This window comes from Triturus cristatus, chromosome 11, assembly GCF_964204655.1.
Source record: "Triturus cristatus chromosome 11, aTriCri1.1, whole genome shotgun sequence".
Lineage (NCBI taxonomy): Eukaryota > Metazoa > Chordata > Amphibia > Caudata > Salamandridae > Triturus > Triturus cristatus.
This window is the reverse complement of record NC_140594.1, coordinates 48,384,090-48,403,806: the sequence shown is the minus strand read 5'-3', so window position 1 is coordinate 48,403,806 and position 19,717 is coordinate 48,384,090. Positions and strand designations below refer to the sequence as shown.

Below are 19,717 nucleotides of genomic sequence, written 5' to 3'. Positions count from 1 at the left end.
CCCATGGCCTCCTGCATTCCCAAGGAGACTATCTACCCCTCGATGACCCATGGCCTCCCGCATTGCCAAGGAGACAATCTACCCCTCGATGACCCATGGCCTCCCGCATTCCCAAGGAGACAATCTCCCCCTCGGTGACCCATGGCCTCCTGCATTCCCAAGGAGACTATCTCCCCCTCGATAGTCTCCCCCTCGATGACCCTTGGCATCCCGCATTCCCAAGGAGACTATCTACCCCTCGATGACCCATGGCCTCCTGCATTCCCAAGGAGACTATCTACCCCTTGATGACCCATGGCCTCCCGCATTCCCAAGGAGACTATCTACCCCTCGATGACCCATGGCCTCCCGCATTCCCAAGGAGACTATCTACCCCTTGATGACCCATGGCCTCCCGGATTCCCAAGGAGACTATCTACCCCTCGATGACCCATGGCCTCCTGCATTCCCAAGGAGACTATCTACCCCTTGATGACCCATGGCCTCCCTCATTCCCAAGGAGACTATATACCCCTCGATGACCCATGGCCTCCCGCATTCCCAAGGAGACAATCTCCCCCTCGATGACCCATGGCCTCCTGCATTCCCAAGGAGACTATCTCCCCCTCGATGACCCATGGCCTCCCGCATTCCCAAGGAGACTATCTACCCCTCGATGACCCATGGCCTCCTGCATTCCCAAGGAGACTATCTCCCCCTCGATGACCCATGGCCTCCCGCATTCCCAAGGAGACAATATCCCCCTCGATGACCCATGGCCTCCCGCATTCCCAAGGAGACTATCTCCCCCTCGATGACCCATGGCCTCCCGCATTCCCAAGGAGACTATCTACCCCTCGATGAACCATGGCCTCCCGCATTCCCAAGGAGACTATCTACCCCTCGATGATCCATGGCCTCCCGCATTCCCAAGGAGACGATCTACCCCTCGATGACCCATGGCCTCCCGCATTCCCAAGGAGACTATCTACCCCTCGATGACCCATGGCCTCCCGCATTCCCAAGGAGACAATATCCCCCTCGATGACCCATGGCCTCCCGCATTCCCAAGGAGACTATCTACCTGCCCAATATTCTGTTTATTCGCACCTTACAAACAACCTTAGTGATGTAGTCAAGGCAGACTGTTAGAATGTAACCCACTGCGGCACAAGTCAATGCTCATGGTCTACTTTCTTATAACTGCCATCAAATTGAAAAGATTCAAAAACAATCTGTCGCTTTAAATTCCTAGGCTACATTTTTGCACGAGTCTTTGAAACAGTTTTAACTTTCTAGCCAATGCAATAATTTGGAATACACACAATATTTAGTTTGCAACCAAAACACTGGTACTTGAAAGTAGAAGACAGATTGTGCAGAGTTAAGCAAAATATTGTTTTTAAATATGTAATCGATAACTATTTCATAGGCTTGCTTCCATCTTCCCTTGTATTTATCCTCCCACTTTAACTGTAACATTAAGAAATACGTTTCTTTGTCTCTGGAAAGGCTGCTGCATGTTCTCCGCGTCGCCGGTGCCAGCTGAAAGCACGGGTAGATGACTCCGGCATGAGTATAACGCAAGAGATATTAGGTCTGCTGGAATTATTTTTGTGTGTGAGTTCAGTGGGCCTAATTAATATCAAACTGTTGCCTTGTAAAATGTATAACTTTTGCAATGAAATACCTGTTTTCTGTAACCTCAGTGCAATAATATAGCCTTAGAGCCCGCGGTAGTTTAACCTGGATTCGTCTCCCTGCTGCTATGTGCATGAAGACTCTGCACTTCAGACGCCTTTGGACTGGTTTCCGATGGAGGATCTTGGAAGGCGGCTTTCTCCAAGGAGTTGGAGCTAGAGCCTTTCAGAGGAAACCCTGCCTGACATGCAGCGCACCAGCGACATGGCGGGGTCTGGCTGGCATTCAATGCTGGTAATACTGGTGCTACCCTCAGAGGTCATGTGATGGCCACGCGAAGTCACACGTCTGTGCGCATCTTGCTTTAGACAGCAGGGCCTGGCTACAGTGACCCATGGCCGTTCCCTTGCACTTCAGGACAGCTTGTTTGGAAAGGTAAAACCCTACGATTGGCCTCCTGAAGCCACTCACATCCGGTTAAGATGTCCATGATCTCAAACTAGGTGCGGGATCTTCAACAACAAAATGAACAAACACTCAAGATGACAGAAAGTCCACCCTCGGTGGGGAGGGGGAGCAGGGAGCGGGAGCCTGCAGAGAAAGCACCAGCCGTGAGATGAGGCCCTCGAACCCAGTGGGTTTAACAAAACAGCGTTGCCACCTGGTGTCCGTCCGGACTACAAACGTGCGGCCTCGGCCCCATGAGTCGGAGCTGGGAATGCCAGGAGAATGACTCTTCTACGGAGGAGACTGGCAGCCCCTGGACAGCGAGGGCATTCGCTTGCCTTTTGATATCATTTATTTCATGGATGTGACCTAGTGTGCTACAGACTGCTTCTGTGTCCCTCTCCATGTATGGACGGACCATAAGGGTGAGCAGCGGGCGGGCGCACTTCAGGCGTGCGTAGTCCTAGTAATAGTGGAGACCTCTTCACACGGAGTGTGGTGGGCGCTCTCTGGAGGTGGGAAACAGCATTCGAGAGCCTCCCTTGCCTCGTCGGTCATTTCATTCTAGCATAGGACTAGGAAGGGGTTAGAGGCTGGAAGGGCTTATGTGTGAGGATTTAGGGGTAAGGAGTTAGGGTAAGAAGTTAAGGGTGTAAAATATGCGGTAAGGCGTAGAAGGCAACGTGTTATGGGTACAGATAAGAGGTTGAAAGCTAAAGTTAAGGGGGAGAGGAGTAAGGGTATGGGGTTAAGGGTAAGGGGTTAAGGGTAGGGAGTAAGGGTGGAGGTTAAGGGCCAAGGGGTGGAGGTTAAGAGCCAAGAGTTTAAAGTTAAGGGGTACATGTAAGGGTTAAAAGTTAAGTCCTACTGTGTAAAGTTATGGGTGAATAAACATACTTAGTGGTGAGGGGATGAGTGGTTAACTGTGTTAAGGTAAGAGGTAGGTGTAATTCGTACAGGGTAGGAGCTTATGGGTAGGGTCAAGGTGTTAACAATATGATCCGAGGAGGAGTGGCTAAACTCTCTTGCTCATAATACCTCTTGTGTTTAAGAATGAGCGGTCGTTTTCCAAGTGTCCACCAGGGGGCAGTGTTGCTCCACGAATCCTCACCCGTACCAGTTTACACATCCCAGGGCGGCCAGTGGTGCCTGTGAGTGTCCCTCCACCTCCCAATACCTTCACACACATGACAACAACATGGGCCCTTTTCACACCGCTCGTCTGACGTGATTTACACTGACATTTATGATTTACTCCCGAGGTCTTACTTGGGAACTGGGCGGGCACCATGACGAAGTCATCGGTGTCACAGGAGGAGTTCTTGCTGCTGCTTCCGGCCGAGTCCTTGGAGCCCTGGAGGAAGCCTGGCGAGTCCTGCAGAGGGGAGGGCAGGGTCTTCTCCTGCAGGGGCTGCAGGTCCCCCAGAGACTGGAGGAACAGGGAAAGAAAGGCAGGGGTTCAAGGGAGCGTCCGGAGAACCACAAACACAGACACACGTTTATGTAACTCGGGTGGGTTCCTTGTGAGGTAAGACCACAAAAAGAAAGAAGTCAGAGGTGCATAAGAATTGGCATAAACAGCGCATAAATAATGGGTCTGCTCCTTGGCTCGCACCCCTAAAGGTCTACATCCACACAGCCTCTGGAAGCAGCTCCCCCAAAACCTCTCTAGCTGCTGGACCACTGTGCAGGGCCTGCCCAAGCACCCCTTCCAGCAAGCAAACCTTTCACTATACACGACACCTGTCCCAAGCTATCCACGTGGCAGCGCTGGACCACCAGGTGGTGCCCGGCTCAAGAACCCACGCGGCAGCTGAAATTCTGAGATTACACCGCACACGGCATCTGACGCAAGCACTCCACGTGGCAACACTGGACCACCAGGTGGTACCCGGCTCAAGAACCCACGCGGCAGCTGAAATTCTGAGATTACACCGCACACGGCATCTGACGCAAGCACTCCACGTGGCAGCGCTGGACCACCAGGTGGTACCCGGCTCAAGAACCCACGTGGCACATGCAACTCCATGACATTACACCACTGCACGGCATCCGATACAAGCTCTCCACGTGGCTGCGCTGGACCACCAGGTGGTACCCGGCTCAAGAACCCACGCGGCACATGGAACTCCATGACATTACACCGCTGCACGGCATCTGATACAAGCTCTCCACGTGGCAGCGCTGGACCACCAGGTGGCACCCGGCTCAAGAACCCACGCGGCACATGAACTCTGACATTACACCGCACACGGCATCTGACTCAAGCTCGCAACATGGCATCGCCGGACCAAAAGGTGGTACTCGGTTCAAAAACCCACGCAGCACATGAAACTCTATGACATTAGACAACAGCACGGCATCCGATACAAGCTCTCCACGTGGCAGCGCTGGACCACCAGGTGGTACCCGGCTCAAGAACCCACGCGGCACATGGAACTCCATGACATTACACCGCTGCATGGCATCTGATACAAGCTCTCCACGTGGCAGCGCTGGACCACCAGGTGGTACCCGGTTCAAGAACCCACGCGGCACATGAAACTCTATGACATTACACTGCCCACGGCATCTGATACAAGCTCTCCAGGTGGCAGCGCTGGACCACCAGGTGGTACCCGGTTCAAGAACCCACGCGGCACATGAAACTCTTTGCTGTATTAGACCCCCTCCCCTTAGCAGAGCCAATCCTCTGTGCAGCAGGGAGGGCTACTGTATAATATCTCCGCCTGCTCCCCAACCCACGCTGCACGTGCTCGAGCTTAGTTTGAGGGATAGCACAGCCCTTGCCAGAACTGCACAGAGCCCCAGCTCCGCATGGAGGATGTGGCCTGCGTGTGACCGTCCCCAGTGGGTATAAATGAACACTGTTTGCCCGAGCCGTGCATGTGCTCAGCCAGCGCAGTTATCCAGGAGGGGACCAGGTTTGAAAGTCAACTCAGAAAGGAAAACAAATGTCAGCCTGCATTCCTGCACACTTTCCGATGCCCTCCGACCCCGCCCTCTGGAAAATACACTTCCACTCCAGCAGACTCTAGGAATGCCGCCTACTCCAGCCAGAGTCACGTACTGGACATAGCTCCGCACGGTATGTTAGAGCGCTCTAAGCGCTGGAGTGGAGACCCCCACGTAGGGGTGTCTGAACCAGTCAGCATGAGGTCTGCGGGCCTCTCCAGGGCCATCTCTCAGCCATGGGAAAGAGATTACCCTCGCAGGACGAGGGCTCGAGGGACTTCTTCACAAGTGAGCCACCTTGGCATCTTCCCTCCACCACAAGGGCACACTTCTCTTCCAGGGAACCCTGAAGTCACAGTCTCCCCTCCACCACAAGGGCACACTTCTCTTCCAGCGAACCCTGAAGTCACAATCTCCCTCCACCACCCTTCCACCACAAGGGCACACTTCTCTTCCAGCGAACCCTGAAGTCACAATCTCCCTCCACCACAAGGGCACACTTCTCTTCCAGCGAACCATGAAGTCACAATCTCCCCTCCACCACAAGGGCACACTTCTCTTCCAGCGAACCCTGAAGTCACAATCTCCCTCCACCACAAGGGCACACTTCTCTTCCAGCGAACCCTGAAGTCACAATCTCCCCTCCACCACAAGGGCACACTTCTCTTCCAGCGAACCCTGAAGTCACAATCTCCCTCCACCACAAGGGCACACTTCTCTTCCAGCGAACCCTGAAGTCACAATCTCCCCTCCACCACAAGGGCACACTTCTCTTCCAGCGAACCCTGAAGTCACAATCTCCCTCCACCACCCTTCCACCACAAGGGTACACTTCTCTTCCAGCGAACCCTGAAGTCACAATCTCCCCTCCACCACAAGGGGACACTTCTATTCCAGCGAACCCTGAAGTCACAATCTCCCCTTCACCATCCTTCCACCACAAAGGCACACTTCTCTTCCAGTGAACCCTGAAGTCACAATCTCCCTCCATCACAAGGGGACACTTCTCTTCCAGTGAACCCTGAAGTCAAAATCTCCCTCCATCACAAGGGGACACTTCTCTTCCAGCGAACCCTGAAGTCACAATCTCCCTCCATCACAAGGGTACACTTCTCTTCCAGTGAACCCTGAAGTCACAATCTCCCTCCATCACAAGGATACACTTCTCTTCCAGTGAACCCTGAATTCACAATCTCCCCTCCACCACAAGGGCACACTTCTCTTCCAGTGAACCCTGAAGTCACAATCTCCCCTCCACCACAAGGGCACACTTCTCTTCCAGAGAACCCTGAAGTCACAATCTCCCTCCACCACAAGGGCACACTTCTCTTCCAGCGAACCCTGAAGTCACAATCTCCCCTCCCCCACAAGGGCACACTTCTCTTCCAGTGAACCCTGAATTCACAATCTCCCCTCCACCACAAGGGCACACTTCTCTTCCAGCGAACCTTGAAGTCACAATCTCCCTCCATCACAAGGGCACACTTCTCTTCCAGTGAACCCTGAATTCACAATCTCCCCTCCACCACAAGGGCACACTTCTCTTCCAGCGAACCCTAAAGTCACAATCTCCCCTCCACCACCCTTCCAGCACAAGGGCACACTTCTCTTCCAGTGAACCCTGAATTCACAATCTCCCCCCACCACAAGGGCACACTTCTCTTCCAGCGAACCCTGAAGTCACAATCTCCCCTCCACCACCCTTCCAGCACAAGGGCACACTTCTCTTCCAGGGAACCCTGAAGTCACAATCTCCCTCCATCACAAGGGTACACTTCTCTTCCAGTGAACCCCGAAGTCACAATCTCCTCCCCACCACAAGGGCACACTTCTCTTCCAGCGAACCCTGAAGTCACAATCTGCCCTCCACCACAAGGGCACACTTGTCTTCCAGTGAACCCTGAATTCACAATCTCCCATCCACCAGAAGGGCACACTTCTCTTCCAGCGAACCCTGAAGTCACAATCTCCCCTCCACCACCCTTCCAGCACAAGGGCACACTTCTCTTCCAGGGAACCCTGAAGTCACAATCTCCCCTCCTCCACAAGGGCACACTTCTCTTCCAGCGAACCCCGAAGTCACAATCTCCCTCCACCACAAGGGCACACTTCTCTTCCAGCGAACCCTGAAGTCACAATCTCCCCTCCACCACAAGGGCACACTTCTCTTCCAGCGAACCCTGAAGTCACAATCTCCCTCCACCACCCTTCCACCACAAGGGTACACTTCTCTTCCAGCGAACCCTGAAGTCACAATCTCCCCTCCACCACAAGGGGACACTTCTATTCCAGCGAACCCTGAAGTCACAATCTCCCCTTCACCATCCTTCCACCACAAAGGCACACTTCTCTTCCAGTGAACCCTGAAGTCACAATCTCCCTCCATCACAAGGGGACACTTCTCTTCCAGTGAACCCTGAAGTCAAAATCTCCCTCCATCACAAGGGGACACTTCTCTTCCAGCGAACCCTGAAGTCACAATCTCCCTCCATCACAAGGGTACACTTCTCTTCCAGTGAACCCTGAAGTCACAATCTCCCTCCATCACAAGGATACACTTCTCTTCCAGTGAACCCTGAATTCACAATCTCCCCTCCACCACAAGGGCACACTTCTCTTCCAGTGAACCCTGAAGTCACAATCTCCCCTCCACCACAAGGGCACACTTCTCTTCCAGCGAACCCTGAAGTCACAATCTCCCTCCACCACAAGGGCACACTTCTCTTCCAGCGAACCCTGAAGTCACAATCTCCCCTCCCCCACAAGGGCACACTTCTCTTCCAGTGAACCCTGAATTCACAATCTCCCCTCCACCACAAGGGCACACTTCTCTTCCAGCGAACCTTGAAGTCACAATCTCCCTCCATCACAAGGGCACACTTCTCTTCCAGTGAACCCTGAATTCACAATCTCCCCTCCACCACAAGGGCACACTTCTCTTCCAGCGAACCCTGAAGTCACAATCTCCCCTCCACCACCCTTCCAGCACAAGGGCACACTTCTCTTCCAGGGAACCCTGAAGTCACAATCTCCCTCCATCACAAGGGTACACTTCTCTTCCAGTGAACCCCGAAGTCACAATCTCCTCCCCACCACAAGGGCACACTTCTCTTCCAGCGAACCCTGAAGTCACAATCTGCCCTCCACCACAAGGGCACACTTGTCTTCCAGTGAACCCTGAATTCACAATCTCCCATCCACCACAAGGGCACACTTCTCTTCCAGCGAACCCTGAAGTCACAATCTCCCCTCCACCACCCTTCCAGCACAAGGGCACACTTCTCTTCCAGGGAACCCTGAAGTCACAATCTCCCTCCATCACAAGGGTACACTTCTCTTCCAGTGAACCCTGAAGTCACAATCTCCCCTCCACCACAAGGGCACACTTCTCTTCCAGCGAACCCTGAAGTCACAATCTCCCCTCCCCCACCCTTCCAGCACAAAGGCACACTTCTCTTCCAGCGAACCCTGAAGTCACAATCTCCCCTCCACCACCAGGGTACACTTCTCTTCCAGTGAACCCTGAAGTCACCATCTTTCCTCCACCACCCTTCCACCCCAAGGTCACACTTCTCTCCGAGTGAACCCTGAAGTCACAATCTCCCCTTCACCACAAGGGCACACTTCTCTTCCAGCGAACCCTGAAGTCCCAATCTCCCCTTCACCACAAGGGCACACTTCTCTTCCAGCGAACCCTGAAGTCACAATCTCCCTCCACCACAAGGGCACACTTCTCTTCCAGTGAACCCTGAAGTCACAATCTCCCCTCCACCACAAGGACACACTTCTCTCCGAGTGAACCCTGAAGTCCCAATCTCCCCTTCACCACAAGGGCACACTTCTCTTCCAGCGAACCCTGAAGTCACAATCTCCCTCCACCACAAGGGCACACTTCTCTTCCAGTGAACCCTGAAGTCACAATCTCCCCTCCATCACAAGGGCACACTTCTCTTCCAGTGAATGCTGAAGTCACAATCTCCCTCCACCACCCTTCGACCACAAGGACACAATTCTCTTCCAGTGAACCCTGAATTCACAATCTCAGCTCCTCTCCACCACCCTTCCACCACAAGGGCACACTTCTCTTCCAGCGAACCCTGAAGTCACAATCTCCCCTCCACCACAAGGGCACACTTCTCTTCCAGTGAACCCTGAAGTCACAATCTCCCCTTCACCACAAGGGCACACTTCTCTTCCAGTGAACCCTGATTTCACAATCTCCCCTCCACCACAAGGGCACACTTCTCTTCCAGTGAACCCTGAAGTCACAATCTCCCTCCACCACCCTTCGACCACAAGGGCACACTTCTCTTCCAGTGAACCCTGAATTCACAATCTCCCCTCCACCACAAAGGCACACTTCTCTTCCAGTGAACCCTGAATTCATAATCTCCCCTCCACCACAAGGGCACACTTCTGTTCCAGTGAACCCTGAAGTCACAATCTCCCTCCACCACCCTCCGACCACAAGGGCACACTTCTCTTCCAGCGAACCCTGAAGTCACAATCTCCCCTCCACCACAAGGGCACACTTCTCTTCCAGTGAACCCTGAATTCACAATCTCCCATCCACCACAAGGGCACACTTCTCTTCCAGTGAACCCTGAAGTCACCATCTTCCCTCCACCACCCTTCCACCCCAAGGGCACACTTCTCTTCCAGTGAACCCTGAAGTCACAATCTTCCCTCCACCACCCTTCCACCACAAGGGCACACTTCTCTTCCAGTGAACCCTGAAGTCACAATCTCCTCTCCACCACAAGGGCACACTTCTCTCCCAGTGAACCCTGAAGTCACAATCTCCCCTTCACCACAAGGGCACACTTCTCTTCCAGCGAACCGTGAAGTCACAATCTCCCCTCCACCACAAGGGCACACTTCTCTTCCAGTGAACCCTGAATTCACAATCTCCCCTCCACCACAAGGGCACACTTCTCTTCCAGTGAACCCTTAAGTCACAATCTCCCTCCACCACCCTTCGACCACAAGGGCACACTTCTCTTCCAGTGAACCCTGAATTCACAATCTCCCCTCCACCACAAAGGCACACTTCTCTTCCAGTGAACCCTGAATTCACAATCTCCCCTCCACAACAAGGGCACACTTCTCTTCCAGTGAACCCTGAAGTCACAATCTCCCTCCTCCACCCTTCGACCACAAGGGCACACTTCTCTTCCAGTGAACCCTGAATTCACAATCTCCACTCTACCACAAAGGCACACTTCTCTTCCAGTGAACCCTGAAGTCACAATCTCCCCTCCACCCCAAGGACACTCTTCTCTTCCAGTGAACCCTGAAATCACAATCTCCCTCCACCACCCTTCGACCACAAGGTCACACCTCTCTTCCAGTGAACCCTAAAGTCACAATCTCCCTCCATCACAAGGGCACACTTCTCTTCCAGCGAACCCTGAAGTCACAATCTCCTCTTCACCACAAGGGCACACTTCTCTTCCAGTGAACCCTGAACTCACAATCTCCCCTCCACCACAAGGGCACACTTCTCTTCCAGTGAACCCTGAATTCACAATCTCCCCTTCACCACAAGGTCACACTTCCCTTCCAGTGAACCCTGAATTCACAGTCTCCCCTCCACCACCAGGGCACATTTCTCTTCCAGTGAACCCCAAAGTCACAATCTCCCCTCCACCACCAGAGCACACTTCTCTTCCAGTGAACCCTGAAGTCAATATCTCTCCTCCACCACCAGGGCACACTTCTCTTCCAGTGAACCCTGACTTCACAATCTCCCTTCCACCACAAGGCCACACATCTCTTCCAGTGAACCCTGAAGCCACAATCTCACTTCCTCTCCACCACCTTTCCACCACAAGGGCACACTTCTCTTCCAGTGAACCCTTAAGTCACAATCTTTCCTCCACCACCCTTCCACCACAAGGGCACTCTTCTCTTCCAGTGAACCCTGAAGTCACAATCTCCCTTACACCACAAGGGCACACTTCTTCAAGTGAACCCCGAAGTCACAATCTCCTCCCCACCACAAGGGCACACTTCTCTTCCAGTGAATCCTGAAGTCACAATCTCCCCTCCATCAAAAGGGCACACTTCTCTTCCAGTGAATGCTGAAGTCACAATCTCCTCTTCCAGCGAACCCTGAAGTAACAAAGACTTCTACCATACCCTACTAGAAGCATGAAGTCACAAATGTGTTATGTGGTACCTTTTCTCTCACCACCGCAGGCACACTGCTCCCCTCCCACTGAAGCTTAAGATCACACTCCGACCGAGCCCAACCATCCTAGGACCAAAGGCTCCACTGATAGTAAAGCCTAAAGTCACAAGGTGGTACCCCGATCCATATTAATGGATACAAGCCATTACTATACCACACACTTAACAACACTCTAATAAGCCACATAACATAGACACCTAATCAATGCAATTCTCAGAACTGTACAAAAAGGTGCCCTGATCAAGAAAGCGCTATGATGTCAAAGTGATGACAGAAAGTGCTATAGAAACACATAGCAAACGTGACAGGTGAACTGTGCACACACTGGAGGACAAGCGGCGACTCCTACTGAGGAAGCTAGCGCAGCAAGATGTCCACTGTGATTACTTACTGGCGGGGAGGCCAGGTGGGACGTGGAGGAGCTGCTGCAGGAGCTGCCGGAGCCGGAACTGGGGTAGGAGGGCATAGGCACAGGAGCGGCTGTGGAGAGAGAAAGAGGACTTCAGCATCTTAAAAAAAGACCAGCTAAAAAGCCCAATACCACCAATAAGGCAAAGAAAGGGCTCGCAGTCACATACAGAGGTGTCAAGCCTTGAGTCGCCCACTCCCGCCGGCAGAAAGGGCTCGCAGTCACATACAGAGGTGTCAAGGCTTGAGTCGCCAACTCCCACCGGCAGAAAGGGCTCACAGTCACATACAGAGGTATCAAGCCTTGAGTCGCCCACTCCCACCGGCAGAAAGGGCTCACAGTCACATACAGAGGTGTCAAGCCTTGAGTCGCCCACTCCCACCGGCAGAAAGGGTTCGCAGTCCTATACAGAGGTGTCAAGCTTTGGGTCACCCACTCCCACCGGCAGAAAGGGCTCGCAGTCACATACAGAGGTGTCCAGCTTGGGGTCGCCCACTCCCACCGGCAGAAAGGGCTTGCAGTCACATACAGAGGTGTCAAGCCTTGAGCGCCCACTCCCACCAGCAGAAAGGGCTCGCAGTCACATACAGAGGTGTCAAGCCTTGGTTCGGCCACTCCCACTGGCAGAAAAGGCTCGCAGTCCCTGGCAGAGGTGTCAAGCCTTGAGTCGCCCACTTCCACCAGCAGAGACAGCTCGCAGTCACAGGCAGAGGTATCAAGCCTTGAGTCACCCACTCCCACCGGCAGAAAGGGTTCGCAGTCACAGGCAGAGGTGTCAAGCCTTGAGTCACCCGCTCCCACCGGCAGAAAGGGCTCGCAGTCACATACAGAGGTGCCAAGCCTTGAGTCACCCACTCCTGCCGGTAGAAAGGGCTCGCAGTCACATACAGAGGTGTCAAGCATTGAGTTACCCACTCCCACTTGCAGAGAGGACTCGCAGTCACATACAGAGGTGTCAAGCCTTGAGTCGCCCACTCCCACCGGCAGAAAGGGCTCGCAGTCACATACAGAGGTGTCAAGCTTCAGGTCGCCCACTCCCGCCAGCAGAAAGGGCTCGCAGTCACATACAGAGGTGTCAAGCGTGGGGTCACCCACTCCCACGGCAGAAAGGGCTCGCAGTCACATACAGAGGTGTCAAGCCTTGAGTCACCCACTCCCACCGGCAGAAAGGGCTCGCAGTCACATACAGAGGTGTCAAGCCTTGAGCGCCCACTCCCACCGGCAGAAAGGGCTCGCAGTCACATACAGAGGTGTCAAGCCTTGAGCGCCCACTCCCACCGGCAGAAAGGGCTCGCAGTCACATACAGAGGTGTCGAGCCTTGAGTCGCCCACTCCCACCGGCAGAAAGGGCTCGCAGTCACATACAGAGGTGTCAAGGCTTGAGTCACCCACTCCCACCGACAGAAAGGGCTCGCAGTCACATACAGAGGTGTCAAGGCTTGAGTCGCCCACTCCCACCGGCAGAAAGGGCTCGCAGTCACATACAGAGGTGTCAAGGCTTGAGTCGCCCACTCCCACCTGCAGAAAGGGCTCGCAGTCACATACAGAGGTGTCAAGGCTTGAGTAGCCCACTCCCACCGGCAGAAAGGGCTCGCAGTCACATACAGAGGTATCAAGCCTTGAGTCGCCCACTCCCACCGGCAGAAAGGGCTCGCAGTCACATACAGAGGTGTGAAGCCTTGCGTGCCCACTCCCAATGGCAGAAAGGGATCACAGTCACATACAGAGGTGTCAAGCCATGAGTCGCCCGCTCCCACCAGCAGAAAGGGCCCGCAGTCACATACAGAGGTGTCAAGCTTCAGGTCGCCGATTCCCACTTGCAGAAAGGACTCGTAGTCACATACAGAGGTGCCAAGCCTTCAGTCGCCCACTCCCACTAGCAGAAAGGCTTGCAGTCACATACAGAGGTGTCAAGCTTCAGGTCACCCACTCCCACCAGCAGAAAGGGCTCGCAGTCATATACAGAGGTGTCAAGCGTGGGGTCACCCACTCCCACCGGCAGAAACGGCTCACAGTCACATACAGAGGAGTCAAGCCTTGAGTCGCCCACTCCCACCGGCAGAAAGGGCTTGCAGTCACATACATTGGTGTCAAGCCTTGAGCGCCCACTCCCACCGGCAGAAAGGGCTTGCAGTCACATATAGAGGTGTCAAGCCTTGGGTCACCCACCAGCAGAAAGGGCTCGCAGTCACATACAGAGGTGTCAAGCCTTGAGTCGCCCACTCCCACCAGCAGAAAGGCTCGCAGTCACATACAGAGGTGACAAGCCTGGAGTCACCCACTCCCCCAGCAGAAAGGGCTCGCAGTCACATACAGAGGTGTCAAGCCTTGAGTCACCCACTCCCCCAGCAGAAAGGGCTCGCAGTCACATACAGAGGTGTCAAGCCTTGAGCGCCCACTCCCGCCGGCAGAAAGGGCTCGCAGTCACATACAGAGGTGTCAAGCCTTGGGTCACCCACTCCCACCTGCAGAAAGGGCTCGCAGTCACATACAGAGGTGTCAAGCCTCGAGTCGCTCACTCCCGCCGGCAGAAAGGGCTCGCAGTCACAGGCAGAGGTGTCAAGCCTTGAGTCACCCACTCCCACCGGCAGAAAGGGCTCGCAGTCACATACAGAGGTGCCAAGCCTTGAGTCACCCACTCCCACCGGCAGAAAGGGCTCGCAGTCCCTGGCGGAGGTGTCAAGCATTGAGTCGCCCTCTCCCACCGGCAGACAGGGCTCGCATTCCCTGGCAGAGGTGTCAAGCTTGGGGTCGCCCACTCCCACCGGCAGAAAGGGCTCACAGTCACATACAGAGGTATCAAGCCTTGAGTCGCCCACTCCCACCGGCAGAAAGGGCTCACAGTCACATACAGAGGTGTCAAGCCTTGAGTCGCCCACTCCCACCGGCAGAAAGGGATCACAGTCACATACAGAGGTGTCAAGCCTTGAGTCGCTCACTCCCACCGGCAGAAAGGGATCACAGTCACATACAGAGGTGTCAAGCCTTGGGTCAACCACTCCCACCAGCAGAAAGGGCTCGCAGTCCCTGGCAGAGGTGTCAAGCCTTGAGTCACCCACTTCCACCGGCAGAAAGGGCTCGCAGTCACAGGGAGAGGTGTCAAGGCTTGAGTCGCCCACTCCCACCGGCAGAAAGGGATCACAGTCACATACAGAGGTGTCAAGCCTTGGGTCAACCACTCCCACCAGCAGAAAGGGCTAGCAGTCCCTGGCAGAGGTGTCAAGCCTTGAGTCGCCCACTCCCACCTGCAGAAAGGCTCGCAGTCACATACAGAGGTGTCAAGCTTCAGGTCGCCCACTCCCACCAGCAGAAAGGGCTTGCAGTCATATACAGAGGTGTCAAGGCTTGAGTCGCCCACTCCCACCAGCAGAAAGGCTTGCAGTCACATACAGAGGTGTCAAGCTTCAGGTCGCCCACTCCCACCAGCAGAAAGGGCTCGCAGTCATATACAGAGGTGTCAAGCGTGGGGTTACCCACTCCCACCGGCAGAAACGGCTCACAGTCACATACAGAGGAGTCAAGCCTTGAGCGTCCACTCCCACCGGCAGAAAGGGCTTGCAGTCACATACAGAGGTGTCAAGCATTGAGTCGCCCACTTCCACCGGCAGAAAGGGCTTGCAGTCTCATACAGAGGTGTCAAGCCTTGGGTCACCCACCAGCAGAAAGGGCTCGCAGTCACATACAGAGGTGTCAAGCCTTGAGTCGCCCACTCCCACCAGCAGAAAGGCTCGCAGTCACATAGAGAGGTGTCAAGCCTTGAGTCACCCACTCCCCCCAGCAGAAAGGGCTCTCAGTCACATACAGAGGTGTCAAGCCTTGAGTCACCCACTCCCCCCAGCAGAAAGGGCTCGCAGTCACATACAGAGGTGCCAAGCCTTGAGTCACCCACTCCCGCCGGTAGAAAGGGCTCGCAGTCCCTGGCAGAGGTGTCAAGCCTTAAGCGCCCACTCCCACCGGCAGAAAGGGCTCGCAGTCACATACAGAGGTGTCAAGCCTTGAGCGCCCACTCCCACCGGCAGAAAGGGCTCGCAGTCACATACAGAGGTGTCAAGCCTTGGGTCACCCACTCCCACCTGCAGAAAGGGCTCGCAGTCACATACAGAGGTGTCAAGCCTCGAGTCATCCACTCCCACAGGCAGAAAGGGCTCGCAGTCACATACAGAGCTGTCAAGCCTTGAGTCGCCCACTCCCACCGGCAGAAAGGGATCACAGTCACATACAGAGGTGTCAAGCCTTGAGTCGCCCACTCCCGCCGGCAGAAAGAGCTCACAGTCACATACAGAGGTGTCAAGCCTTGAGTCGCCCACTCCCACCGGCAGAAAGGGCTCGCAGTCCCTGGCAGAGGTGTCAAGGCTTGAGTCGCCCACTCCCACCGGCAGAAAGGGCTCGCAGTCACATACAGAGGTGTCAAGCCTTGAGTCGCCCACTCCCACTAGCAGAAAGGTCTCGCAGTCCCTGGCAGAGGTGTCAAGCATTGAGTCACCCACTCCCACCGGCAGAAAGGGCTCGCAGTCACATACAGAGGTGTCAAGGCTTGAGTCGCCCACACCCACCAGCAGAAAGGGCTCGCAGTCACATACAGAGGTATCAAGCCTTGAGTCGCCCACTCCCGCCGGCAGAAAGGGCTCGCAGTCACATACAGAGGTGTCAAGCTTCAGGTCGCCCACTCCCACCAGCAGAAAGGGCTCGCAGTCACAGACAGAGGTGTCAAGGCTTGAGTCGCCCACTCCCGCCGGCAGAAAGGGCTCTCAGTCACATACAGAGGTGTCAAGCCTTGAGTCGCCCACTCCCACCGGCAGAAAGGGCTCGCAGTCACATACAGAGGTGTCAAGCCTTGAGTCTACCACTCCCCCCAGCAGAAAGGGCTCTCAGTCACATACAGAGGTGTCAAGGCTTGAGTCGCCCACTCCCATCAGCAGAAAGGCTTGCAGTCACAAGCAGAGTTGTCAAGGCTTGAGTCGCCCACTCCCACTGGCAGAAAGATCTCGCAGTCACATACAGAGGTGTCAAGCCTTGAGTCGCCCACCATCACCGGCAGAAAGGGCTCGCAGTCACATACAGAGGTGTCAAGGCTTGAGTCGCCCACTCCCATCAGCAGAAAGGCTTGCAGTCACAAGCAGAGTTGTCAAGCCTTGAGTCGCCCACTCCCACCGGCAGAAAGGGCTCGCACTCCCTGGCAGAGGTGTCAAACCTTGAGTCGCCCACTCCCACCGGCAGAAAGGGCTCGCACTCCCTGGCAGAGGTGTCAAGCCTTGAGTCGCCCACTCCCACCGGCAGAGTGGGCCTTCAGTCACAGGCAGAGGTGTCAAGGCTTGAGTCACCCACTCCCACCAGCAGAGAGGGCTCGCAGTCACATACAGAGGTGTCAAGCCTTGAGTCTACCACTCCCACTGGCAGAAAGGGCTCACAGTCACATACAGAGGTGTCAAGCCTTGAGTCGCCCACTCCCACCGGCAGAAAGGGCACGCAGTTCCTGGCAGAGGTGTCAAGCCTTGAGTCACCCACTCCCACCGGCAGAAAGGATCGCAGTCACGTTAGGCACACCTCTCAAAGGAGTTAGTCACATGTAAGGCCCACCCCTCAAAGGCCGCCAGGGCTGGAAGAGTCAGTTATATGTCCATCCAGGTCACGTCTGTAAGTCAAACGCGCATCTCGAAATCTGGTAGGAGTGGGAACGCGTGTCACTGTCCAACTCCCATCCTAAAGACTGGCAGCGCTGGAGGAGTCAGTCACATGTCGGGGTCACCCAGGTGGGGAGAGAACAGCTTCAAAGAATGAAGTCCTTGCTAGAGGGGCCAGGGTCGGCTGAAAGCATCTTCAGTGAGAGAGTTTACACCACAGAGGCTGTGTGAGTGCCTGTTTAAAGCCACAGAGTGACCGTGGGCACGGGCCAACCTCGCAGCAGCAGAGCCAGCAGCCCACCCGCCTTTACTTACACTTCTTCATGGAGGCGCTCACGTCCAGGTATGGGTGGTGGAAAAACTCATCTGCGAAAGAAAAGGAGAGCATTAGACTCTGCGGTCAGATGGAGCCCGCGGCCCGGCTATGGTCGCAGGCACCAGCTGCACACCTTCTGAGACACAACCCTCAGTGGTCTGGTACACAGGCTGTGTGGCGCCCCACTTATTCACGCTATGATCTTGGGCACCTTACGGTCTCCATGCTCGTTAGTGGCCTCATCAGCCAAGAGTGGAGTGCTTAGAAAAAAGGCAGAGACTGCAACGACAAGGGTGGCACTGACCTACGCATGCACTTCCACATGCCAGACTGCTCACACTCACCCACTGGTCCTAGTCTTTCCACCCAAGACTCTCACTTCCACAAGACAGGCTGCTGTCACAGACCCAATGGCCCTGGTCTTTCCACCCAAGACCCTCACTTCCACAAGACAGGCTGCTCTCCCCGACCCAATGGCCCTGGTCTTTCCACCCAAGACGCTCACTTCCACAAGAGAGGCTGCTCGCACCGACCCAATGGCCCTGGTTTTTCCACCCAAGATGCTCACTTCCACAAGACAGGCTGCTCTCACCGACCCACTGGCCCTGGTCTTTCCACCCAAGACGCTCACTTCCACAAGACAGGCTGCTCACACCGACCCAATGGCCCTGGTCTTTCCACCCAAGACGCTCACTTCCACAAGACAGGCTGCTCTCACGGACCCAATGGCCCTGGTCTTTCCACCCAAGATGCTCACTTCCACAAGACAGGCTGCTCTCACGGACCCAATGGTCCTGGTCTTTCCACCCAAGACTCTCCACACGACAGGCTGCTCACACCCACCCCGTTGGCCTGGTCTTTCCACCCATGAGCCTCAGTTACACATGCCAGGTTACTCCCACCCACCCATTAGTCCAGGTCTTTGCACCTAAGACCCGTTCTATCAGGCCGCAGCCAGACCCAGGCATCTGGCCAATCACAAGAAAGGCTGCATGCCACGGCTCACACAAGCTCCGCCCTGTACTACCCATGGAGAAGGGCCCAGAGATCCTCCGTAGGATGGATTTACTGGAACGTGTTTACAGGTATTCCTAATTATGAATGATTATTTTTACATCGCTACATCACCGACGCTCCCAGCCTGTAAACAGCAGGTGTTACTCTCAGTCAACAGATGGGCACCATTTCATCTGCCTTGTAAGGATGAAAGGCAGGCTCCCTCGGTATGCCATCTTGCAAACAGAGACGATGGCCCCTAGATGCCAATGATTCACAAGAAACAGGTGCGAGGCGTGAAGAAGGCAGCCGAGCAGGGGGCAGCCAGCCCCGCCTGCCTGGAGGCACCGCTGGCAGAGGGCACAGTGACGAGTAGGAAGCCCACACTTCATATCAAACCACATTCCTTTCCCTTTACAGCCCAAGCCCTAAGTAAAGCAGTGACAGGAGCCTGGGCGCTCCTTGGGCCCAGAGCCCCAAGTGAAAGAGTCCTCACCCCGGGCCTGGAAACAAGAGCCCAGAACACAGGGCAGGACTAGGAACCCGAGAACGGACGGGCTAAGGCAGCAACCCCAGAGTCTGCGACTGCTTAGAAAATGTCAGAATATTAACAGATTAAGAAGGTGGAAATAAAGAAGTAAAATAGAAAATATTTAAACATCCTGTAAATTTGAGGCTAAAAAATTGCCATTTTAATTCTGAATCATGGGAGCAGTGCAAGTGCATCACAATAATATAATATGGACAATGGCTGGCCTCAATATATATCAGAAATGATCCCATCTTTCCATCACAATGAACATTTAAAAAAAAAAAAATATATATATATATATATATACATATATGTGTATTCAGTTAAATATTCCGGCATTTGCTGCTTTACATATTTTTGTGTATTGTTTTTCGATTCAAATCATCACAATTGTTTAGGCCAGAGTTTCCCGGATTTCAATAATGATTCAGGGGTGTCCCCGGAGTCCAAATGTTAAGCACCACTAGTTTAAAGGTTTAAAAACAATCTAAAGGTAACTCGAGAAGAGAGGGCAGACATCCGTCAATGGGATGAGCCCAAGAACACTACAGAAGGGGTGAACCTGGTCAGAGCACACAAACCTCTCGATCAAGCACCGCAGACCAGAGGGCAGACACCCGTCAAGGGG

General features: G+C 54.4%; 1 protein-coding gene across 2 annotated transcripts in view; it reads right to left on the bottom strand.

Moving 5' to 3' along the window:
• ULK1 (unc-51 like autophagy activating kinase 1) overlaps window positions 1-19,717 on the bottom strand; it is a 283,256-nt gene that overhangs the window by 70,070 nt on the left and 193,469 nt on the right. For both annotated transcript variants that reach the window (XM_085635032.1, XM_085635033.1), the window contains exons 11-13: window positions 17,561-17,611; window positions 11,607-11,695; window positions 3,337-3,496 (exon numbers count right to left, since the gene is read on the bottom strand). In XM_085635032.1, coding sequence (XP_085491158.1) covers window positions 3,337-3,496; window positions 11,607-11,695; window positions 17,561-17,611 — 300 coding nt within the window. The remainder of the gene's footprint in view (window positions 1-3,336; window positions 3,497-11,606; window positions 11,696-17,560; window positions 17,612-19,717) is intronic.